The sequence below is a fragment of the Gorilla gorilla genome, chromosome 4 (genome assembly GCF_029281585.2).
Source record: "Gorilla gorilla gorilla isolate KB3781 chromosome 4, NHGRI_mGorGor1-v2.1_pri, whole genome shotgun sequence".
NCBI classification, from domain to species: domain Eukaryota; kingdom Metazoa; phylum Chordata; class Mammalia; order Primates; family Hominidae; genus Gorilla; species Gorilla gorilla.
The window spans coordinates 30,212,854-30,239,479 of record NC_073228.2 but is presented as its reverse complement, the minus strand read 5'-3'; the positions used below and the strand labels follow the sequence as shown (position 1 = coordinate 30,239,479).

Here is a 26,626-nt window from a genome sequence, read left to right as displayed (position 1 = left end):
GTGACAGAGCAAGACCCTGTCATAAATAAATAAATAAATAAATAAATAAATAAATAAATAAATGGCAGTAATAACTCTTTACCTTTCAATACCTAACTTGAATGTAAATGAATTACACTCTAGCAAAAAGACATAGAGTCTTAATTCCCAGAGCAATTTAGAAAGAGTAAGAAAAGAAGATCCAACTATATGCTGCCTACAAGAGATTTGCTTTTAAGGATGCACAGAGGCTGAAAGTGAGCAGCTGAAAAAAGCTATTCAACAAAATGGAAACCAAAAGAGAGTGGGGTTATCTATACTTACATAAGACAAAATACACTAAGTCAAATACTGTAAAAAGAAACAAAGAAGAACATTATTTAACAAAAAAAGGTCAATTCATCAAGAGGATATAACAATTGTAAATACACATGCACCTAACATCAAAGTACCTAAATATATAAAGCAAGTATTAAAGGATCTGAAAAGAGAGATAGATTCTAATACAATAATAGTAGGAGACATTGATACCCCACTTTCAACAATGAACAAATCATCCAGACAGAAAATATATTTAAAAACATTGGACTTAAATAAATTTAGACCAAATGGACCTAACAGGCATTTACAGGCATACCTTGGAGATATTGTAGGTTCAGTTTCAGACCACCACAATAAAGCAAATATCACAATAAAGTGAGTCATACATTTTTGTTACCCATCATATATAAACGGTTAATGTTTATACTATACTACAGTCTATTATGTGTACAAACGGCATTATGTCTAAAAAAAAATACCTTAATTTTAAAATGCTTTATTGCTAAAAAAATGCTGACACAGAGACATGAAGTGAGTACATAGTATTGGAAAAATGGTGACAATAGACTTGCTCGACACAGGGTTGCCACAAACCTTTAATTTATAAAAAAAAAAAAAGCAGAATATTTGCAAAGTGCGATAAAGCAAAGCACAATAAAATAAGGTATTCCTGTACAGAATATCCCATTCAAGAGCAACAGAATACACATTCTTCTCAAATACCATAAAATAGTCTCCAGGATAGATTATATATTAGGCCATGAAACAAGTTTTAACAAATTTAAGTTTGTTATCATATCAAGTATCTTTGCTGGCCACAATGGTATAAAACTAGAAATGAGTAACAGGAAAACTTGGGAAAATTCACAAATATATGGAAATTAAACAACATGTTCCTGAACAACCAAACAACCAAGGGGGCAATGAAGAAATTAAAAGGGAAATTTAAAAAAAATATATTGAGACAAACAAAAATGGAAACACAACATACCAAAACTTAAGGGATGCAGCAAAAGTAGTCCTAAGAGGAAAGTTTACAATAACAAATGCCTACATCAAAAAAGAAGATCCCAAATAAATAACATTACTCCTCAAGGATCTAGAAAAAAGAAGAACTAAGCCCAAAATTAACAGAAGGAAAGAAGTAATAAAGATCAGAGAATAAATAAATAAAGTAGAGACTAGGAAAACAACACAAAGATCAACAAAACTATGAATTGGTTTTTGAAAAGATAAATGAAATCAACAAACCTTTAGCTAGATTAACAAGAAAAAAAGAGAATATTCAAATAAAATGAGAAACAAATGAGGAGATATTATAACTGATACCACAGAAATACAAAGGATCAAAGTGACTATTACAAACAATTATATGCCAACAAAACAAACTGGATACCTGGAAGAAATGGATAAATTCCTAGACACATACAACCTACCAAGACTGAATCATAAAGAAATAGAAAATTTAAACAGACCAATAATGAGTTCTTTCCAATCAAAGAAAAGCCCAAGACCTGTTGGCTCACTGCTGAATTCTACCTAACAGTTAAAGAACTAATACCAATCTTTCTCAAATGCTTTCAAAGAAGTTGAAAAGGAGGATGTACTTCTAAATTCTTTTTACATGACCAGCATTATCACCCTGATACCAAAGCCAGATAAGGACTATACAAGAAAAGAAAACTATAGGCCAATATCCTTGATAAATAGAAAAGCAAAAATCCTCAACAAAATACTAGCAAACCAAATTCAACAACACATTAAAAGAACAATTCAACATGATCAAATGGGATTTATCACTGGATGGAAAGATGGTTCAACATATGTAAATCAATAAATGTATACAGCACATTAATAGAATGAAGGACAAAAACCATATGATCATCTCATTAGATGTAGAAAAATCATTTGACAAAATTCAACATCCTTTCCTGAGAAAAACTTTTACTAAATTAGGTATAGAAGAAATGTACTGCATATTTGGCCAATAAAGGCCAAATATGATAAGCCCACACTTAACATTATATTCAGTGGTGAAAAATTGAAAGCCTTACCTCTAAGATCTGGAACAAGACAAGGATGCCCACTTTCACTATGTCCATTTAACACAGTACTGAAGTCCTTGCCAGAAAAATTTAGAAAGAGAAAGAAATAAAAAGTATCCAAATAGAAAAGAAAAAAGTGAAACTGCCCCTGTTTGCTGAAGACATAATCTTATATATAGAAACCCCTAAAGACTACAACAAAAAACTGTTAGAACTAATAAATGAATAAATACAGTAAACTTGCAGGATACAAAATCAACACACAAAAAATCAGTAGCATTTCTATATACTAATAACAGACTATCCAAAAAATAAATTAAGAGAACTCCTTTTACAATAGCTACCAAAAAGAGAGAGAGAAAGAAAGAAAGAAATTTAACCAAGGTGAAGAAAGGCTTGTACACTGAAATCTATAAAATGATGAGAGAAATTGTACAAGATACAAGTAAATAGCATGATATTCTTTGCTCATAGACTGGAAGAATATTGTTAAAATGTTCATATTACCCAAAGTGACATACTGATTCAATGTAATCTCTATCAAAATTCCAATGTCATTTTTCATAGAAATAGAAAAAAGAATCCTAAAATTCATATAGAGCCACAAGAAGCTTTGAATAGCCATGGCAGTCATGAGTAAAAAGAACAAAGATGGAGGCATCACACGACCTGATTCCAAACCACACTGCAAAGCTATAGTAATTAAAACAGCATGGTATTGGCATAAAAAACAGCCACAGTGACCAACGAAACAAAGAGCACAGAAAGAAACCCATGTATGTGCTCAACTAATTTTCAACAAAGGTGCCAAGTATACACAATGGGAAAAAAAGACTCTCTAAAAATGGTGCTAAGAAAATTAGATATCCACATGCAGAAGAATGAAAATGGACCCTTATCTCACAATATATTAAAAAAAACTCAAAATGAATTAAAGATTTAAACCCAAGACCTGAAACTGTAAAACTACTAGAAGAAAACAGAGGGGGGAAAACTACATAACATTGGTCTAGGCAATGATTTTTTGGATTTGATCCCAAAAGCACAGGCAACAAAAGCAAAAATAGGCCAATGCAATTACAACAAAGAGAAAACAATAAACAAAGTGGCAACCTACAGATTGGGAGAAAATATTTACAAGCTATATATCCAATAAGGAGTTAATATCCAAAATATATAAGAAACTCAAACAACTCATTAGCAAGAACACAAATAACTCAATTTAAGAATGGGCAAGGGACTTCAATAGACATTTCTAAAAGAAGACAACAAATGACCAACAGATACATGAAAAAATGCTCAAAATCACTAATCATTAGGGAAATGCAAATTAAAACCATGGTGAAACATTACCTTATGCCTGTAACAATGGCTACTGTCAAAAAGATGAAAGATAACAAAGTGTTGGTGAGGATGTGGAGAAAAGGGAAGCCTTGCACACTGTTGGTAAGAATGTAAATTAGTACAGCCATTATAAAAAACTGAATGGACGTTACTCAAAACACTCAAAACAGAATTACCTTATGATCTAGCAATCTCACTTCTGAGTATTTACCCCTAAAATTTGAAGTCAGTTTGCAGAAGAAATATCTACACTCCCGCATTCACTGTAGCGTTGTTCATTTGGCTGGAATTGGAGAACATTATGCTAAGTGAAATAAGCCAGGCACAGAAAGATAAATGTCTCATGCCCTTACTTTACGTGGCATCTAAAACAACTGAACTCAAAGAAGTGACAGTAAAATGGTAGTTACCAGAGTCTGGGGCAACCACCCTTCTACTTTCTATCTCTGAATTTGACTACTCTAAGTACCTCATATAAGTGTAATAGTGTATTTGCCATTTTTATGACGAGCTTATTTCACTTAGTCTAATGTCCTCCAGACTCGTCCATGTTGTAGCATGAAAAGAAATACCCATTTATTATCTCACAGTCTCTGTAGGTCAGAAGTCCAGACACAGGGCAGCTGGTATGGGAATGTGGGGAAGGTTGTGCATGTATCGGGTAAAGGGGTATATGAGAGCTGTCTATACTGTCCACTCAATTTTGCTGTGAACCTAAAACTGGTATAAAAAATACCATGTGACCTATGGTGTTCTCTACATTGAGCTGCTATCTGTAGAATCTTTTCCTTGATGACTTTTTTCCTTTATGATCTCTCATGTTAGCATGACTTCAAGCTAACATTATCTACACTAGGCAAGCAAGGTGAATCTTATTTCTAAAAACTCCTCAGAAATAGTACTTTGTACAAAGGCAAACAACCAACGCACTGGTATGAGCTCTAACCATTCATTCACCATGTCCTGTAGAGATTGATGTATCTTTTGAAAGACTTTTCAAAAATGCAATAACCCTTGAGTTAACTTGATATCTTAAAATTGAAGGCTAGAGATTGGGAGAGTTCGCTTCTATAATTTGCATCTGCTATATATTTGAGAATATATAAAATACAAGAACCCAAATAGATGGGTGAAACTCTTAAAATGTTAAAATCATAGCTAGAAGTTAGAAACCTGTGTAAGCCATATTAAAGAGATAAAGTAAGTACAGCATTTCTCTATGAACATAGATGAAAAAGGATGGAAAGACACTAGATATTCAAGATACACTATATACACATGAGGTATCAAATATCCAAGATACATTAAATATATCTGAGGCATATAAAATACTACCCAATATCCATAAAATCTTATTCAGTCACCCATTGGTGACACCCATTCTGGCTCCATGTATCCTCTGCCCAAGAAAGGCAAATAAAATACATTGTAGCTCAGCAGGCAAACTGATGGACTACAGCTGTGGCCAAGTGCATTTGCTCTGGCCTTACTCTAATAAAGTGTGTCAATTGTGCATCTGTTGGGTCCCCTTGCGTAAACCTCATTTCTAGTCTCTGTAAGCACACCATCAGCAAAGGAGAGCTGATGTGGAAAAGAGAAAGACAAGACATAAACATTGCACAGCCCAGGATTTAGGTAGTGTGGTCCTTCCACCCACTTACATTGTATTCACATGTTAACCTACCCTCAACTCTCTCCCCTTGCCTCCCACTGTGTGTTTTAACTATCTTTACTAAACTATATGATTCAAGCATCCCAATGTGGTGTCACTTTTTTGTCCCATGACCTCTGGGATAAGTATATTTGGAGAATACCACTGCATCAAGTTAACGTCCCTCCTGACACCACACAAATCATCTAAATTCAAAAGGTGCCAATATGAAACTGTCAGCCAAAAAGGAAAATCAACTGGTTGCTATTATGAAGATTAACTGGTAGATATTAAAGATTGTAACCAAGATGAAACAACTAGAACCTCCAAGTTTTTCTAGTCCATATCAAGCTCAAAAATTGCTTTAATATGTAAAATGTACAGTAAATTAATCATAAGTTATATTTAACTAATTTGTCTGTCATTTCCCAAAAGTGCTTCCTATATTTATCCTTACATCCATGAAAAATAGTTTAGAACTAAGGGGGTGGGGAGAGCACAGGGAGTTAGGATGAATTCAGCTTCTAAATTTGCTACTTGATCCCTGCCTGCTATGGTTTGAATGTCCCCTCCCAAAGTCATGTTAAAATGTAACTGTCATTGTAACAGTATTAACAGGTGCAGCATTTAAGAGACCATTAGGCCAGAAAGGTTCTGTCCTCATGGATGGGTTTAATGCCTTTAAAAAATAAAGGAGCTTTTTCTTTCTGTGTCACTTGCCCTTTCACCTTTCACCTCGAGATGATGGAGCAAGAAGGCCCTTACTAGATGCTGGCAACTTGATACTTGGACTTCTTAGTCTCCAGAATTGTGAGAAATAAATTTATTTTCCTTCTATCCAGTCTGTGGTATTCTGTTATAGCATCAAAAAATTGACCAAGACACTGCCTTCTCAAACTAAGTTACCTGGACATCCTTGACTCTAGTTTAATCTTAACTTCTCTGCCTTTATTCTCCCTAGATTTTTCACTTAAAAATTATAATACATATACATACATAAACACACACATACACATATATACATATACACACACATATGTATGTGTGTGTGTATGTGTATATATTATATATATATATATATATATTTTTTTTTTTTTTTTGAGACAGAGTTTCACTCTTATTGCCCAGGCTGGAGTGCATGGCGTGATCTTGGCTCACTGCAACCTCCGCCTCCTGGATTCAAGCAATTCTCCTGCCTCAGCCTCCCAATTAGCAGGGATTACAGGCATGTGCCACCATGTCCGGTTAATTTTGAATTTTTAATAGAGACGGAGTTTCACCATGTTGGCCAGGCTGGTCTTGAACTCCTGACCTCAGGTGATCCACCCTCCTTGGCCTCCCAAAGTGCTGGGATTACAGGCCTGAGCCAGCATGCCCAGCCTAATCAATATATTTTTATAAAGCTTTTTTGAAACCAGATGTGATACAAATATATTCATGTTATTTATAGATAGTACATAAATGACTATATACATGCACACACACACACACACACACACACACACACAGCAAAAAACAACTTGGTTATTAAATTGTTACTTTCCAACTGCCCTACTATTTTCATTCAATTGTTAAAGCAGCTTTTTAACATCCTCTTTCAGAGTAGCTCTTATATCTATCTTCCTAACAGTTTAGCTCATAATCAAAAACAAATGTGAAAAGCAAACATAAATATAGGTATACCAATATGTAGGTATTTTTATATAAGTGCATATTGTTCTAAATAAAAATAATAGGTCAAATTAATATTTATCAGATCAACTATATTTCAAACACTAGAATACTATTACGAGGATAGCATTGAACTAGAAAATCAGGAGTTCTAAGGCAAATGCTTTCACTAATTAAATGTATGACCTTAGCCATATGAATTGTCTACTCAGAATGTAGTATGTGCCCAGTAAATGTTTGTCAAATGAATAAACAAAGGAACAAACAAATGAATACTTTTTGTTTAATAACCAAGAACAGAAGTTCTCAAGAACTACATCTAACCTGAGAGATATACAACCTCTCTGCCACATCCCCAAAGCCTCAATGGCATAATGATTCTTTCTATTTAACACTGTAGAAAAAAATATTTCTTGAAAAGGCTCAGTTGATCACTTAAAGCAAATTTATATCTATAGAAATTTCAGCCTTCTACACGAGGGGAAAAAAAAACACTTTTTAATGTAGCAATTTAGTTTCTCCTTTAGATTAAGTGCGGTATAGCTTTAAAAATGAGAACCATAACAAACTAGTAGCACTGCAAATTTCTTAACATACAAATTTAATGCTGAACAATACTTTAAAAAACTACAGCTAGAGAGTGAACAGGAATGTTTGCATTTTATTCCTCATCTGACATTCAGTGATGAATGTAAAATATTCCCTCAGGGAAAATGGTTTATACATATTACTCATAAAGATGTATTTTTTTAAGTCGAAGTCTGTATTGTATGAATAAAAAGATCCAACTTGTTACTTTGGCACCAGAGAGTCTCTTTTCAAAATGATTTAATAGAAAAGTTTCTATTCTCTTTATATGGACAGAAACTTCTCTGTCCATATAAAGAGTTTAGAAACTCTTCTACCCATAAAAATGAATTTCAGAGAGTTCTAAAGCAATGCTGCTACTACTTAAATAACAACAGAGTCAAAATCAAATTTATCTTAGTGGAAGAATGGCATTCCTCCTAGTTACCATAAACTATTGGTCTGAAAGAATGTGGGGAAAAAAACTAGATGAACAACATTCTCACTCTTACCCTTAAACAAATGCTGCAGTTTACATCAAAAGAATATTAGTTTTTACTCAGTGAAAGAGTAAAGTTTTGAGTAAATCACCCATTCCAATTATCTAGTACAGGAAGAAAACTGGCCATTAAATATAAGGGGGAAGAAATGACCACTAAAATGTATGGTTTGAAAAGCTTTAGACATATATTTTTCTTTTTTAGAGATAGGGTCTTGCTATTGGCCAAGCTGGAGTGCAGTGGTGTGATCACAGCTCACTGCAGCCTCAAACTTCTGGGCTCAAGCGATCCTCCCATCTCAGCCTCCTAAGTAGCTGGGACTCACAACACCACACCTGGCTGATATTTTTTGTTTTTTTTTTAAACACTGGGTCTCTCTATGTTACCCAGGCTGGTCTTGAACATCTGGCCTCAAGTGATCCTCCTACCTCAGCCTCCCAAAGTGCTGGGATTATAGGCTTCTGCACTGGGCCTAGACTTCTACCATGTTTCTTTCTTTCTTTTTGATTTTTAGTAGAGACAAGGTTTCACCATGTTGCCCAACCTGATGTCAAACTCCTGAGCTCAGGCAATCCACCCACCTTGGCCTCCCAAAGTGCTGGGATTACAGGTGTGAGTCACTGCACCTGGCCCTTATCCTATGTTTCTTTTATGAAACTCTGCAACCAGTCTTTACATTACATTTTCACACAAGCGAAGCTAAACTCTGTGATTATGAAAATATTTTCTGTGCCTTTGCTAATACATGTCTCCTTGGTCCAAAATATTATATTCCTCACTCCCACATCTACCAGTAGAAATCTATCCACCTTTCTTTAATACCCACTGAAATATCAACCACCTCCTCTAGGAAACTCCTCTGCTTCATTCAATCACATGTGATCTCTTCCTACTCTTAATTCCATTATCATTCTTCTTAATCTCTCTAATGATTATAAATTTTGTCAAATAATGCAAGGATGTGTACACTTATTTTATACCACAACCCAAACTGAAATCTTCTTGAAGAGACAGTAACTTGTTTATTTTTGAATCTTTAACAGGACTTAGTGCAGTCCTGCACACAAAGTATGTACTCAATAATGATTTCTTCAATGGATTAAGTAAATAAAAATAAATGTGAAGTAAAGTTACGAGATTTCTCAGGAAGATCTTAAATATAATATAAGCAAGGCTCTCAATATAAATATTTTGGTATTTTAAAGAAATTCAACTAAAGATATTTAAAGTTCTTTCTCAATACAAAATAAGTATTAGTATGTGGAATTAGGCTGTATTGCTCTATGGGCAAATCACAGGAATTTTAGTTTGTAGTTCTAAAATACCTCTAACTTCAAAGGCAGTAAGAAAGACTTGGAACAATAAGAGTTAGTCTCCATCCATTCGTGTGTTTATTCATCAAGCATTTATGGAAAGCTTATTATGTGCAGTTATGATGCCTTTGCTACCTAAATTTCATAAATATCATTTCACTTCTATTAATATTTTCATATGCCATAGTCACAAATCTTTATTCTAATGGTTCTTCCTAACCTTTTTCTTACCCTGATAAATTAACCCCTGTGATAAAAAGTTTACGATAGCCCCTAAGATTCCTACTCCCTATATACAACCTGCATAAACTTCTCCCCGTTGTGAGATAAAAATAAGACTTTACTTCCATGATCAGATTATATTATGTAGTAAAGATGAGGGGATTTTATGAATGTAATTAAGGTCTACCTCAATTGATTCTGAGTTAATCAAAAGGGAGATTATCTTGGGTGGGCCTGACTTAATCAGGTAAAAGTCCTTAAAAGATACAATGCCCCTCTACAGAAGAGACACCTTTGTTGGCTTTGAAGAAGAAAAAAAAAAGTAGTAGTAGTAATAAGCTGCCACGTTGTTGAGAGGGCGATATGACTAGGACCTGAATGCAACCTTTAAGACCTAAGAGTCATCCTTAGCCAACAGCCCGCAAAAGACTGGGTATCTCACTCAGTCCTACGACTACAAGGGATAAATTCTGCAAACAAACTGAGGGACCCTGGAAGCTAATCTTTCCCCAGTCAAGCCTTTAGTGAGACCACAACCCCAGTTGACTCTGCTGGGAGCCTTGTAATACACTGAGAAGAAAAACCCAGCTAAGCCATGCCCAGACTCCTGACCCACAGAAAGAGTAAGATGATAAATGTGTACTGTTTTACGGTGCTAATTTTGTGGTAATTTGTTATGCAGCAACACAGAACTAATACAACCCATCTAATTATATTTCAATCCTGGTTCCTCATGTCCTCCTGAAATGAATTCTAATGTAGGCTTTCTGTCTTCTGCATGGTCAGTGTCAAACCCCTCTGAAATGAAAACTAGATGGCATAATATTAATACATTTAATAACTGTAGTCACTGTACTATGTGAGAATTGACAACGGTACTGACAAAAGATTATAATAATGTGCTAGTTTGCTCTTATGACTAGATTCTGAAACTCAGTAGCAAATTTATTTTTGCCAATTTTATTGGACTTCTAATTTCAACTCCAATATGTAAAGAACTGGAAGTCATCACACCTGTTTTACAACAGAAAAAAGTTAAACAAACTAAAAATCAATTACTTTTCTGGGATCCATCTGAGAACTGAGGTCACAAGGCAAACTGCCACCCTGAAATCTGGAGAGACAGGTAAATACAGAGAATCAAGATATGCTTACTGGGACAGTGGCCACTAAAACATAAATTGACAGAAATAGTTAAAAGATAATATTGATGAATTGCTGGAGATAAAATGTGAACTAGTTTATAAGTGAGAAACTCCTAGGGGCTGCAGTCTTGCCAGGGGGCCCACAATTTTTAAGACATTACCTCTAAAAATCCCACCAGGTTCCCACAGTAAAAAGCCAAGAAAAACCCTACTGTTTCGGGCAGGAGGAGGGAAAAAAACAACCATTTTGAAATACGTTCAACGCATTCTCTAAAACAAAGGCCAATCTGCCAGTAAGGAAGATTTTACCAGATCCTTATCCAACATGAGGGAAGGGATCATTTCCTAAACTGCAGCTCCCTGCCATCTAATCTTATGATATGAATGAAAAGCTCAGAAACACTTGTGAAGGTCACAGGCAAGAGACACAGTCATGCTAAAAGACTGAGACATAATCATAGGATTAGAAGATGCTTCCTGTTCCCCATACCTTACCACCACATCAACAGGGCTCCAGTATAACAGCAGAGGATTACAACAGAGAGAGACAGCTGCAAGGCTCAGATTCTATTTAAGAATAAGTTTTTAGGGACATTGGAGAGTAACTCAAGTCCACATTAAGAATTAATTAAAGAGCACTGGTCAAGATAACTACAAGGTAGTTATAAAAGACAGTATAAAATGTGTTTTAACATAGATACAAAAGACAATATAAAATGTATTCTGTTTTTAATTTTTTTTATCTGATTTGAAGGTCAGTTGCAAAAGGTAATAATTGTAAATCTGTGTTGAGAGACATACAATGTGTAAAGATGTAATTTTTATAATAATGACACAAAGAAGGTAGGATTTAAAAAACAGCTACATAGGATTAAAGCTTCTGCATTCTATTGAAAATTAAATTAGTATTAATCCAAACTATGTAAGATGTTAAATATAATTCCTAGGACAACCACTAAGAAAATAACTAAAAAATACACAGTAAAAGAAAAGCCAAGGGAATTAAAGTGACACATTAGAAAAATTTAAATGGCACACTAGAAAATATCTATCTATTAGATTCAAAAGGCAATGATAGAGAAATAGAGGGGGAAAAGGCACCAGATATACAGAAAACAAACAGCAAAGTGGCATTTGTAAACACTACCTTAGCACTAATTACATTAAACGTAAATGGAGTAAACACTCAAGTTAAAAGGCAGAGATAAGCAGAATGAATGTTTTAAATGCTCCAACTATATGCTGTCTATAAGAGACACACTTTAAATTTAGACACAAATAGGTTGAAAGTAAAAGGAATGTTATTCAGCCATAAAAAGGAATAAAGTATTAATTCATCCTATAATGCTGAACATGGAAACATTACACTATGTGAAAAAGCCAGAGACAAAAAGTCACATATTGTATGATTCAATTTAGATGAAATGTTCAGAAAAGGCAAATCTATAGAAATAGCAGATTAGTGGATACTAGGGAATAGCAGGTAAGAGTAGGCAGTGACTGTTAATGAGTTAGGAGTTTCTTTTTGGGGTCAGAAAAATATTCTGGAATTAGACAGTGGTGATGATTACACAACTTTGTGAATATACTAAAAATGACTCAATGCAAAAATGCACAAAGAATTTGAATAGGCATTTCTCTAAAGAAGATGTCTGAATTACTAATAAGCACATGAAAATATACTTAACATCACTAGTCATCAGGGAACTGCAAATCAAAACCACAAGGAGATACTACACTTTATACCCATTTGAAAGGCTATTATCAAAAAAACATAAAATAACAAGTATTGGCAAAAATGTGGAAAAATTGGAATCCTTGTGCACTGCTGATGGGAATCTAAATTATGCATTGACTATAAAAAAAAGAGTTTGGTGGTTCTTCAAAAAGTTAAATTTAGGCTGGGCGTGGTGGTTCACGCCTGTGATCCCAGCACTTTGGGAGGCCGAGGCAGGCAGATCACCTGAGGTCAGGAGTTCAAGACCAGCCTAGCCAACATGGTGAAACCCTGTCTCTACTAAAAATACACAAAAATCAGCCAGACGTGTTGGCGGACACCTGTAATCCCAGCTACTCGGGAGGCTGAGGCAGAAGAATCACTGGAACCTGGAAGGCAGAGGTTGCAATGAGCCGAGATGATGCCATTGCACTCCAGCCTGGGTGACAGAGTGAGACTCCATCTCAAAAAAAGAAGTTACATTTAGAATTATCACAAGATCCAGAAATTACATTTCTAGGTATATATCCGAATGAATTGAAAGCAAGGTCACAAATAGATATTTGTACACCAGCGTTCATAGCAGCATTATTCACAACAGGCAAAAGGTAGAAACAATCCAAATACCCATCGACAGATGAATGGATAAGCAAATGTGATATATATATATATAGATATATATATATATTTATATATATAAAATGAAATATTATTCTGCCATAAAAAGGATTCTGATGTATGCTACAAGATGGACGAACCCTGAAAACATTATGGCTAATGAAATAAATCAGAAACAAAGGACAAATACTGTATGATTCCACTTATATGAAGTAGCTACAATAGCCAAATTCACGGATACAGAAAGAATACTAGAGGGTAACAGGAAATGGGGAAAAGGAATCTGGGGAGTTATTTTGTGGGAACAGAGTTCTTATTTGGTATGATGAAAGGTTCTGGAAATAGATAGTGGTCTTGGTTGTCTAACATTGTGAATGTACTTAATTGTACACACACAAAAAATGCTAAGGCTGAACGCAGTGGCTCACACCTGTAATCCCAGCACTTTGGGAGGCCGAGGCGGGCAGATCATCTGAGGTCGGGAGTTCAAGACCAGCCTGACCAACCTGGAGAAACCCCATCTCTACTAAAAATACAAAATTAGCCGGGTGTGGTGGCACATGACTGCAATCCCAGCTACTCAGGAGGCTGAGGCAGGAGAATCACTTGAACCCGGGAGGCAGAGGTTGCAGTGAGCCAAGATCACACCATTGCACTCCAGACTGGGCAACAAGGGTAAAACTCCATCTCAGAAAAAAAAAAAAAAAAACAACCCTAAATTTTGTTATGCATGTTTCACCACAATTAGAAATGACAATAAATATCAGAAAAATAAATCAAAGACCTGCGAAGCCTCTGGGGATGTGGGACTGGGAAGAAAGGAGGAGTAGTATAGTGAAGGGAGCTGTTGTTTTTTCATTATAACCATTCTAACATTATTTAATTATGTATAAGAATTATTTTGATAAATTAAGATATTTAAAGCTAAAAAAGAAATTAAAGAATTTAATGACAAACAACAAAGTTTTAATGATATGTATTATAAAGGATTACTATCCATACTATATATTTAAAAGCCCATACAAATCAATCAAAAAGACAAATACAACCAAGACAAGCAGACAATAAACAAAAATTTTAAAAGAATTAAACAAAAACCTGCAGAACAACTAATTGACAAACCTGACAAAAACAAAACCTGACAAACTTGATAAAAACAAGCAATGGGGAAAGAATTCCCTATTTAATAAGTGGTGCTGGGAAAACTGGCTAGCCATATGTAGAAAGCTGAAACTGGATCCCTTCCTTACACCTTATACAAAAATTAATTCAAGATGGATTAAAGACTTAAATCTTAGACCTAAAACCATAAAAACCCTAGAAGAAAACCTAGGCAATACCATTCAGAACATAGGCATGGGCAAGGACTTCATAACTAAAACGCCAAAATCAATGACAACAAAAGCCAAAATTGAAAAATGGGATCTAATTAAACTAAACAGCTTCAGTACAGCAAAAGAAACTACCATCAGAGTGAACAGCCTACAGAACATTCTGTAGGCTCCCATCCCTACAGAATGGGAGAAAATTTTTGCGATCTACCCATCTGACAAAGGGCTAATATCTAGAATCTACAAAGAACTTAAACAAATTTACAAGAAAAAAACAAACAACCCCATCAAAAAGTGGGCAAAGGATATGAACAGACACTTCTCAAAAGAAGACATTTATGCAGCCAACAGACACATGAAAAAATGCTTATCATCACTGGTTATCAGAGAAATGCAAATCAAAACCACAATGAGATACCATCTCACACCAGTTAGAATGGTGATCATTAAACAGTCAGGAAACAACAGATGCTGGAGAGGATGTAGAGAAACAGGAACGCTTTTACACTGTTGGTGGGAGTATAATTAGTTCAACCATCGTGGAAGACAGTGTGGCGATTCCTCAAGGATCTAAAACTAGAAATACCATTTGACCCAGTCATCACATTACTGGGTATATACTCAAAGGATTATAAATCATGCTACTATAAAGACACATGCATACGTATATTTATTGCAGCACTATTCACAATAGCAAAGACTTGGAACCAACCCAAATGTCCATCAATGATAGACTGGATTAAGAAAATGTGGCACATATACACCATAGAATACTATGCAGCCATAAAAAAGGATGAGTTCATGTCCTTTGCAGGGACATGGATGAAGCTGGAAACCATCATTCTCAACAAACTATCACAAAGACAGAAAACCAAACACCGCATGTTCTCACTCATAGGTGGGAATTGAACAATGAGAACATGTGGACGCAGGGTGGGGAACATCACACACTGGGGCCTGTTCTGGGGTGGGGGCCTAGGGGAGGGATAGCATTAGGAGAAATACCTAATGTAAATGACGAGTTGATGGGTGCAGCAAACCAACGTGGCACATGTATACGTATGTAACAAATCTGCATGTTGTGCACATGTACCCTAGAACTTAAAGTATAATAATAAAAAAAGAAACTATGAGATAATAAATGTTTACTGTTTTAAGCCACAAAAAAATTAAACAAAAACCTGCCGAACAATTAATTTCGCAAAGAAATAAACTCAATTGGAACAAAGTATATTCAAAGGATTTCCTGTGTCTTTATTTTTAATTGAAAAGGTAGAAGCAGAAAAATAATCTATTCATTTTGCTAATATATATACAGTCACTAAAAAGTTATTTCAATGTTATAGTCTCTAGTCACCCAATTATAAATGTCTGTAACTAAAATTCATACTGTCTGCTATATGTATTCCAAGCCTAGCAGAAAAATGTCACCCAGACATCTCCTATCTCCCTTTTTGTGACTATGACTGGAAAATATAAAAAGGTTTTAGCAATGAAATAAGATTTTGCTTTAATTGCTTACATAACTGTGGAGTGAATACAGTTTCCATAATCCCATAAATAACTTTTCTTCCAATTTCCCGGAAGATATTTGTCTCCATATTTAAGAATTAAAAGTCCTACAAATTTTATTAGGTAAGACCAACTCCCTACAAGTTTTATTGTATGACTTAGTATCAAGCTTAATTACTAGTTTTCCTAAATATAACTGTTTGGTGTAGATGTTCACACTGGAATAAATCTTGTTTTCCATTAAGAATTTTAAAAACTGTTTATGTCCGTTTTATTTTTAGATATTCTTGTAAAAAATTATCTGATTAAATATGTTTTTGAAAACAAATCCTTTAATTTATCTACAAGAGACTAATTGCTTTAGTGTATCCCTAGCTATCAAAGTACATATATATAAAAAGACAGTAGAAGAGTCAAAAGTATCAATATTGTCATTCAAATATATTACTTCCAAATGCTTCTGTCCTTAGAGGTATAACTTCCTGTGGAAAAAAGAGAAGGGAACGCCACTTCTCTACATTGGATTTAGGTTAGATTTTGATGCAATGTGATGTTACTTTCAGGAATTATAAGTGGTTTCAATGCTTTGAATGTTAGGAGGACCAAAATATACTAAATAATTCCAAATTAACTAAAAAAAATTATTAAAAATCAGTGACTCTAAAAACAACAACAAAATTCTTCTGGCCAGATACATGAAGTAAAATGAGGGCAACGAAGAAAGTTTGGCTTAGATTAACTTTAATGAAACATTCAGAAATGTAATTTATGAAAATAAAAAAGAATGCTCTCTTTCTTTCTACTCTGAAAATACCGACTTGTCCCTAAGAATAAAAATAATGTACACATAAACACTTCTCCTATATAATTAACATTGCTTGAAGACTTTTATTCTTTCAGATTATTTTATTTTATTTTAGAGAGAGTCTTATTCTGTTGCCCACGCTGGAGTGCAGGGGTGCAATCATAGCTCACTGTAGCCTCAACCTCCTGGGCTCAAGCAATCCTCCCACCTCAGCCTCGCAGGTAGCTGGGACTATAGGTGTGTGCCACCACACCCAGCTAATTTTTGTATTTTGTAGAGGCAGAGTTTCACCATATTCTCCAGGCTGGTCTCGAACTCCTGGGCTCAAGTGATCCTCCCAGCTCAGCCTCCCAACCTGCTGGGATTACAAGCATGAGCCACCACGTCCAGCCTTGCTCTTTCAGACTTTTAAGTAAAACAGAGGTAGGACAATCAGGCAGTATCTTAATCAAAAAATAAGTAAAATAATATGTGATGTTTAGAAAACTATAGTTATTACCTTGTTGCCTCTACCCTAGGAAGCTTACTGTGGTAATTTTAAAATTAGCATGACAATGTTTAAAATGTAAATGATTACTTAAAGGCAAAAGAAACAATAAATATTCCCTTACCTTGTAAGATGGCAAGAAACACAAAATTCCTTGGCTCACAGTCTGGCACACAGATAACAAAAGTGCTCCCACTTCATCTTGGAACTCAAATGTTTCAGTATTCTGGAAGGTAGCACAGAGATTCCGACCCTTGGGGCCTGACCCAATGGTACCAACCCAAACCTAGAATATGAATATGTCATTATTAGAGTTATGCCTGAAAAAGGCATGGAAATTAGTATTTATTTGGAAGTATGTACATAAAAGATCAAGCAACAAGTTTAACAATTTATTTTTAAATTGTCAGGGGTTTTTCTATTACCTTCAATTAACTGTATACAGATTTAATTTATAAATGTTTTGCTTTAGGCAGATCACTAAATTCTCTTAGAGCGAAAATTCTTTGAAAGCAAAACAGGTTGTACCTGTCTCTGTTTACTTAATAGCTTTGCAAAATTTAAGCATGTAACAAGTTTTTGTTAGGTGAATAAATGAACAAGTGAAATGATGAATATATACCAATAGCAGAATCAGATAATTCCAAAATACTGGGGATGAAGGCCAGTATAATTTGCCATAGGCAAGTCTCAAAAATGACAGGAACTACTCTTTCAAAAATTCATTGGTGCTCAAAGATCCTTAGTCATAGAAAAAAATCACACCCACCACATTTTACAGTTATTTGCAATTCTATCTCCCTTATATGTAGAGAGAGGGAGAGAGAAGAAATTTTGCAAAACGTTAACAAGTGATGAATCTAGGTGAAGGATATAAAGATATTCACAATATTAATATTATCTTTCCAACTTTTCTGAAATTTCTAATTTTTTGAAATACAATTGAAAGAATCAATGAATGAATGATCAAAATGTAGCATTGAGTAGAAAAAAACAAACTTTTTCCTTTGCTCTCACACCACAGCAATCAACACAGAAAACTTCTGTGACCAAATGTGTGGGAGGTTTTTTCCACATACCAAGCAATCAATTCTGCAACAGACATCAACTGGGTGTCCTCTAATTCAATTCAGTTCTGATACTATCTACTGGGAGATGATAACTTCAGATCCCAGAGGTTGAGGGCTCAGTCCCCAAGACTGCCCCTGATTTCTGTGGCCAGTCACAGTTGTTTTTACTTGTGCTTCTGACTGATCAGCTAGAAATCGGGCATCCCACAACCCTCTGCTTGGGTTCAATTAATTTGGTAGAGCTGCTCACAGAACCCAGGGACACATTTACCTACAATTATTGATTTATTAGAAAAAATATTACAAAGGATACAGATAAAGAGATGTATGTGGGAAGGGGCTCAGAGCTTCAATTCCCAGGCACATCACCCTCCAAGTGTTCAGGAACCTCCAAGTGTTCAGCTATCTGGAAGCTCTCTGAACCCTGTCCTTCTAGGTTTTTATGGAAGCTTCATTATGTAGGCATGATTGATTAAACCACTGGCCATTAAGATAAACTTAACCTTTAGCATCATCTCCCCCAAGCCCTCCCCAGAGGTTGAGGAATGGGGGTGAAAATCCCAACTCTCCTATCATGTCTTGGTCTTCCCAGAGGCTAGCCCTGATCCTGATGCTACCTAGGAGCCCCCTACCATTAGTCATCTCATTAGCATACAAAATGTCACTTTGGAGATTCTAAGGATTTTAGGAGTTGTATGCCAGGAAATGGAGTGGAAGACCAAATATATATATTATAAATCACAGGCATATACACACAAGGAACATTATTCACCTTTAAAGAGGAAACTCTGGCACATGCTACAACATAGATGATGAACTTTGAAGACATTATCTGCAACATGGACAAACCTTGAGGACATTACTAAGTAAAATAAGCCAGTCACAAAAACGACAAATATTTTATGATTCCACTTATATGAAGTATTTATAGTAATCAGATTCATAGAAACAGAACGCGGAATGGTAGTTACCAGGAGCTGGGGAGAGGGGGAGAATAGAGAGCTGTTGTTTAATGGGAACAGAGTTTCAGTTTTTCAGTTTTTCAAGAGGAGAAAGTCTTGAGATTGGTTGCACAACAACATATACATACTTAATAAGACTGAGCTGTATACTCAAAAATGGTTAAGATGGTAAATTTTATGTATATTCTACCACAATTAAAAGTTTTTTAAATTTTAAGTTGAAGGAAAATATTACAGTGTAACAGAATCCAGCTGCACAGCTACATTATTATAATTCAGCGACATTATAGGTTAAATGGACTTTTGTGCAGTAGGCTGAGAACATAGAGCCTGTAATAACATTCTTATGAGACAAACGTATGCTGAATTTACCAACTTCCCATATTTATCTGTGTCTCTAAAGAAAGAAACTTGAAAACGTGGAACATGTATTCTTCCTTCACTGCTGTTCATAGTCACATTTCTCAACAGGAACACTCTGGCATTTGGAAAGCACAATTCTTAGTTACATAGGAGTAGCATTCTAGGTTCCCAACTACCAAATGCCGTAGTTGCTCCCAAGTAATTGTGAGGACCAAAAATGTTCCCACCTATAAACCTGTGTATATAGCTTAATAAAGAACTAGCATTGTGTTAGGCACACAGGTGATGTTAACTTAACCACTTTAGCATTAACCACAGCTTAACATCACCTGTGTGCCTAACCACTTTAAAATATTTCATAAAAAGAAACCAGAAGGCATAATGAAAAATAACAATCTATACATTTCCACAAAAATTAAAATAACATTTAGTAGGCATCGTTATAAAACATTAAAATCTTAAATCACAGGACTCATAAGAGTACTTTTAACTCATTTCAGATATTCAAACATGCTGAACACTTGCTAAATACCAGCTATTAATCTAGGCACAGAGGAAGAACGTGGATGTAAAAGGAAGAATCAGGATACACTGTAGTCTAATGGAAAAGAGAAGCATAAATAATTATACAAGCTGGGCATGGTAGTACATGCCTGCAGTCCCAGCTACTCAGGAGGCTGAGGCAGGTGGACTGCCTGAGCCTGGGAGTTTGAAGCCAGCCTGGGCAACATAGCAAGCGACCTTGTCTCTAAAAAGATAATGTCTGGCCAAAATGGCAAAACCCCATCTCTACTAAAAATACAAAAATGCGCCATGCATGGTGGCATACACCCATAATCCCAGCTACTCAGAAGGTTGAGGCAGGAGAACCGCTGGAACCCAGGAGGCGAAGGCTGCAGTGAGCCAAGATCGCACCACTGCACTCCAGTCTGGGTGATGGAGCAAAACCTTGTCTCAAAAAATAAAAGTAAAAATAAAAATACAGAGATAAAATAAATAAAATATAAATAGGCTGGGCACAGTGGCTCACGCCTGTAATCCCAGCACTTTGGGAGGCTGAGGCAAGTGCATCATTTGAGGGCAGGAGTTCAAGACCAGACTGGACAACATGCTGAAACCCCATCTCTACTAAAAATAAAAAATTAGCCAGGCGTGTGGCGCACACCTGTAATCTCAGCAACTTGAGAGGCTGAAGCAGGAGAATTGCTTAAACCCGAGTGAGCCAAGATCACACCACTGCACTCCAGCATGGGCAACAGAGCCAGACTCCGTCTCAAAAATAAATAAATAAATAAATAAATAAATAAAACACATAATTATACAATGAGAATTAAAGAAATCAAAATTTTGTTTTCATTACAAAACTGAAACTTACTTAGAAAAAGCTGAAATACAGCCTTTTGCATCCCAAGTGACTGGATTACTTCCTTCTGTTGACACATCATTAAGTAGCTGACAGATTTTCTTTTATTGTAAAACTGGAATGTTGAATTTCCTACCAAGATTTACTTGCTGGCACTTCAGGTATCTTCTAACTTGTTTACATAGAGTTATATTGAAGTAGAAACACTGAAGGCCTTCCAAAAAAAAAAAAACAACTAACCTGTGAATTTTTAATGATATGATTAGCCTCCAGCTGGATAGTAAATGTAACACCAAGTTCTGATGAAAAGGATTTCATTGGTGATAATGTACCAGATGTCAAAACAATGGTCTGAACTTTGCCATTAATATCTGAAAAGGCCTAAAAGAAAACAACATTAGATAAATAAAATTATCTTTAAAAGAGGCTGGGCAAAGTGGCTCACACCTGTAATCCCAGCACTTTGGGAGGCTGGAAGATCGCTTGCATCTAGGAGTCTGAGACCAGCCTGGGCAATATGGTGAAACCCCGTCTCTACAAAAAATACAAAAATTAGCCGGGCATGGTGACACATGCCTATAGTCCCAGCTACTCGGGAAGCTAAGGTGGGAGGATCGCTTGAGCCTGGAAGGTCAAGGCTACAGTGAGCTGAGATTGCACCACTGCACTCCAGCCTGGGTGAAGAGCAAGACCCTGCCTCAAAACAACAACAACAACAACAACAAACAACTATCTTTAAAAGAGTCAACCACATTTATTAAAATGCTGGTACTGAGCAAGAAGACAAAATTTCCATTTACATGATGAGCTTACCACAGCTGGATTTAAGCACCAAAAGTTTAGCACATGAACTGCAGTTTTCTGTCGTGAACGTTTCTTATTTTTTGGTAGAACCAACAACCCATTTTTGTCTGAAATATCAATCTGATTTGTCCAGGAGTAAGTCTGTTGAATCGCAATTTTATAATCATCTGCAAATCTAGATGCAAAGAAAGTGCTAATTAAGTGGCAAAACTTTTAAAACCTATGACCCAGCTACATACAATATAAAAACTGATTACATTAAAACTCACTTGAAAGAGCTGGTACCTTCCCATTCAAAAATAACATTCTCCTTACCATTAATTAAATTCAGAAATTCTGATATTAATAAAGCCATTAATCATAGAATCAACTGATTCTCAGAGGGAATATTAGAAATCATCTAACCATCTATCTTTTATCAGCTACTTCCTAACCTCATTTTCAAACATTACATATGTCATGGCAGAAGCAGAATTAAAATCCAGGCCTCCTAACTCCCAGTCCAGAGCTCTCTGCATGCTCTACTACATGATGAGTTACAAAATAGAAAACAGTATTATGGTTAAAGAGACTAAAAGGTGGGTTATACTTTTTTATTAAATGAGAAAATAGAAGGATAATTTTTACTGAAAGTTTTTAAAGTATTAGCAACAAGTTATAAAATCCTTACATTCCTTTGAAACCTGAGTCTCAGCCTTCATCTACTTTTAATGAAGGTGCTGAACCAGATGATATCTGTGATCCCATCCAGTTTATAACTACTTTCAATAAGAATCTAGAAAATGGTTAAGCTTAAAAATAATAAAATGTGGCCAGGTGCGGTGGTTCACACCTGTAATCCCAGCACTTTGGGAGGCCGAGGCGGGTGGATCACGAGGTCAGGAGTTCGAGACCAGCCTGGCCAACATGGTGAAACCCCGTCTCTACTAAAAATACAAAAATTAGCCGGGTGTGGTGGCAGTCGCCTGTAACCCCAGCTACTCAGGAGGCTGAGGCAGGAGAATCACTTGAACCCGGGAGGCGGAGGTTGCAGTGAGCTGAGATAGCGCCACTGCACTGTAGCCTGGGTGACAGAGCAAGACTCCATCTCAAAAAAAAAAAAAAAAAAAGTAAAATGTGGTATTCTCTACCATGTCTTCGCTATAGTATTTCCTTATTCATTTCACTCCTAGAGAGATTAGATCTCAAAATTAAAGTTGGGAACTTAACAACTGTGGAGAGAATCTTATAAAAACACTGGGAGCCAAAAACTGTAAAACTCTTAAAACAAAGGGGAGACCGGGTGCGACGGCTCACGCCTGTAATCCCAGCCCTTTGGGAGGCCGAGGCGGGCAGATCACGAGGTCAGGAGATCGAGACCATTCTGGCTAACACGGTGAAACCCCGTCTCTACTAGAAAATACAAAAAATTAGCCGGGCGTGGTGGCAGGCGCCTGTAGTCCCAGCTACTCGGGAGGCTGAGGCAGGAGAATGGCATGAACCCGGGAGGCTGAGCTTGCAGTGAGCCGAGATCGCGCCACTGCACTCCAACCTGGGTGACAGAGCGAGACTCCCGTCTCAAAAAAAAAAAAAAAAAAAAGGAAAAGAAAACATAGGGGAAATCTTCATATCAGATTTGGCCATGATTTACTGGATGTGACACTAAAAGTACAGGCAACAACAAAAAAAGAGAAAGATAAATTGGACTTCAACAAGATTAAAAACCTTTTCTGCATCAAAGGACACTATGAATAAATGAAAAAACAACCCACAGAATGAGAGAAAATATTTGTAAAGTATATATCTCTTACAGGACTGACATCCAGAATATCTAAATAACTACAACTCAACAACAACAACAAAAAAAACCAATAATTCAAAAGTGGGCAAAAGACTTCAATAGATATTTCTCCAAAAAAGACATACAATCGGCCAATAAGCACATGAAAAGATTCTCAACATCTCTAGTCATTAGGAAACACAAATAAAAACCAGATGATATCACTTGATACCTATTAGGATGGCTATTATACAAAAAATAAAATAACGAGTGTCAGCAAAAACAATTCTGATATATGCTGCTACATAAACTGTTGGCAAGGATGTGTAGAAATTGGAACCCTTGTGCATTGATAATGGGAATGGAAAATAATGCAGTTGCTGTGAGAAACAGTATGGTGAGTCCTCAAAAAGTTAAATGCAGCATTACCATATGATTCTGCAATTCCACTGCTAGGTACTTATATACACCCAGAAGAACTGAAAGCAGAACTCAGATATTTGTACACCAACATTCATAGTAGCATTGTTTACAATAGGCAAAAGATGAAAACAACCCAAATGTCCATTAACATAAGAATAAATTAACAAATTGTGGTATATACATACAATGGAGTATTATTCAGCCATAGAAAGGAATGAAATTCTGATATATGCTACTACATAAATGAACTCTGAAAACACTGTGCCAAATGAATTGAAATAAGCCAGACACAAAAAGACAAACATTGTATGATCGCTCTTATGTGAAATACCTAGAAAGGACTTCATAAGATGAAAATAGAATACAGGTTAACAGGTGATGAGGGGAAAGACCCTAGGGGTTATTATTTCATGGGTACAGAATTCCTATTTGGAATAATAAAAAATTTCTGGAAATCTCTGGAAATGAGTACAATGTACAACATTGCAAATATACTGTACTTAATGGCACTGAGTTGTATACGTAAAATGGTTAAAATGGTGTATTTTATGTATATTTTACCACAATAAAAAAAAATACCAGAACTAGGTACTACTATAATTTAAGTTACAGGATGAGAGGGATTGGTTGTTTTTCATTTTCCGCGGTTCATACAATAAAAAAGGGACTTTCTGACACTGTAGGAACATAAGAAAACTTTAGCAATAGAAGATAATTTAATATGAATTAATTAAATATATTTATTTAATGATTTCAATATTCATTAATATAAAAGACTAATTTTGGCCAGGCATGGGCTCACACTTACAATCCCAGCACTTTGGGAGGCTGAGGTGGGAGGATCACTTGAGGCCAGGAGTTCAAGACCATCCTGGTCAACATAGTGAGATCTCATCTCTACAAAAAAAATAAAAATTAAAAAATTAGCTGGGTGTGGGTGGTGCACACCTGTAATCCCAGCTACTCAGGAAACAGGTGGGAGGATTGCTTAAGCCCAGGAGGTCAAAGTTGCAGTGAGCTGTGATCATGCAACTGCACTTCAGCCTGGGTGACAGAGCAAGTCCCTGTCTCAAAAAAGCATCAGACTAATTTCAATTCCTCTAAGTCTGTGTCAATAAGAGCAAATATATAATAATATCTATAACACTTGTTTTCAATTCTCCTATTTCTCACCCAAAATTGGTATGTATTAAACACATGCTAGCATCCAAATTAGGCTATTTTTAAAAGGAAAATACATACTAGTTATCTTCACTTACCTGCTATTTTGCCTAAAAAGATAGTCAAGTACCATAAAAAGTCCTTTAAGCATTATTTGAGTTGATGCACTAATAACAGGTACTTCTCTTGCCTCCTCTTTACCATAAATTGGTGAGATTTTTTCCTCTTTTTGAAGAACAGCAGAAAAATGTCCCTATAAGAAATTACCATATTAAGTATAGAGGGGTTGGGAGGGAATTGGAAAAAGAAACTTCTCAAAAATACAATGAAACCCAACAAAACATGCATTGAAATTTTAGGTGAACAGAATTGCTATAGTTTGATAGTCTGACTTCTCCAAATCTGATATTGAAATTTCATCCCCAGTAATGGAAGTGGGGCATATCAGGAGGTTTGGGATCATGGGGGTAGATACCTCATGAATAGATTAACGCCCTCCCTAAGTAGAGAGAGGGTGAGTTAGTGCTCTGTTAGTTCCCATGAGAGCTGGTTGTTAGAAAGAGCCTGACACCTCCCTCCCTTCTCTCTCTCGCTTCTTCTCTTGCCATATGATCTGTACAAACCAGCTCCCCTTCACCTTTTGCCATGAGTGGAAGCAGGCTAAGGTCCTCAAAAGCAGATGCTGGAGCCATGCTTCGTACAAGCTGCAGAACTGTGAACCAAATAAACCTCCTTTCTTTATAAGTTACCCAGCCTCAGGTATTTATAGTGATACAAACAAAGACAATTATTAACAGCACAACGCTAACAATATATTTTAGATTGCCATATTAGCAAAATTCTCCTCAGAGTCAAAGACTCTTTAATAATAAGTTAGGTATTTAGAAGATTCAATCAGGGTATTATTTGGTGCCTTTCAGATGTAAGGAATTAAATAAAAATGTAGCAAATGGCTTCTCCAAAAGGCTTTAAAGAGTTGATATGTTGCCTTAAATCCATGAATTATTTCCAGAAAGTAATTCTGATGCTGAGAATAATATGACTACATCACAAGCAAAACTAAATGACTTAAGGAAACAATAGATGCTAAATAACAAAATGTATGTTAACTGGTTCTTTGGTCTTTACATGGCTCATAAGTTTTAATATGGATGAAAGTGTGGACATTAAAACAAAATTATAAGAAAACAGAAGAGTATGTTCCCCACATTGTAAAAGAGAAAATTCTGAATACTGAAGCAATAAAAGATATTGGTGACAACTCTGATGTCTGACAATAAAATGTGTTCAATGAAAATAAAATGGGGAAATAGGATAAATAAGAAAGATACATTTTAATATTCAGATATATCATGAAACAACACAAATCTATAAGAGTAAAAATCAGCCTTCACTGAACAAAACATGAAAGAATACAAATAAATAGAAAGACTTAAAAAACAAACCAACAAAGAACAAACAAGAAAGACAACATGAACTTGGAAAAATATTCA

The 26,626-nt window shown here is 35.7% G+C and overlaps 1 protein-coding gene across 3 annotated transcripts in view; it reads right to left on the bottom strand.

Annotated features, from left to right (window-relative positions):
- BRIP1 (BRCA1 interacting DNA helicase 1) overlaps positions 1 to 26,626 on the bottom strand; it is a 182,745-nt gene that overhangs the window by 77,654 nt on the left and 78,465 nt on the right. For 2 of the 3 annotated variants that reach the window (XM_019026137.4, XM_055386965.2), the window contains exons 11-14: positions 25,232 to 25,386; positions 21,800 to 21,965; positions 21,227 to 21,367; positions 17,353 to 17,514 (exon numbers count right to left, since the gene is read on the bottom strand). In XM_019026137.4, the coding sequence (XP_018881682.2) occupies positions 17,353 to 17,514; positions 21,227 to 21,367; positions 21,800 to 21,965; positions 25,232 to 25,386 (624 nt within the window). The remainder of the gene's footprint in view (positions 1 to 17,352; positions 17,515 to 21,226; positions 21,368 to 21,799; positions 21,966 to 25,231; positions 25,387 to 26,626) is intronic. The other variant, XM_055386968.2, reaches the window with a different exon arrangement.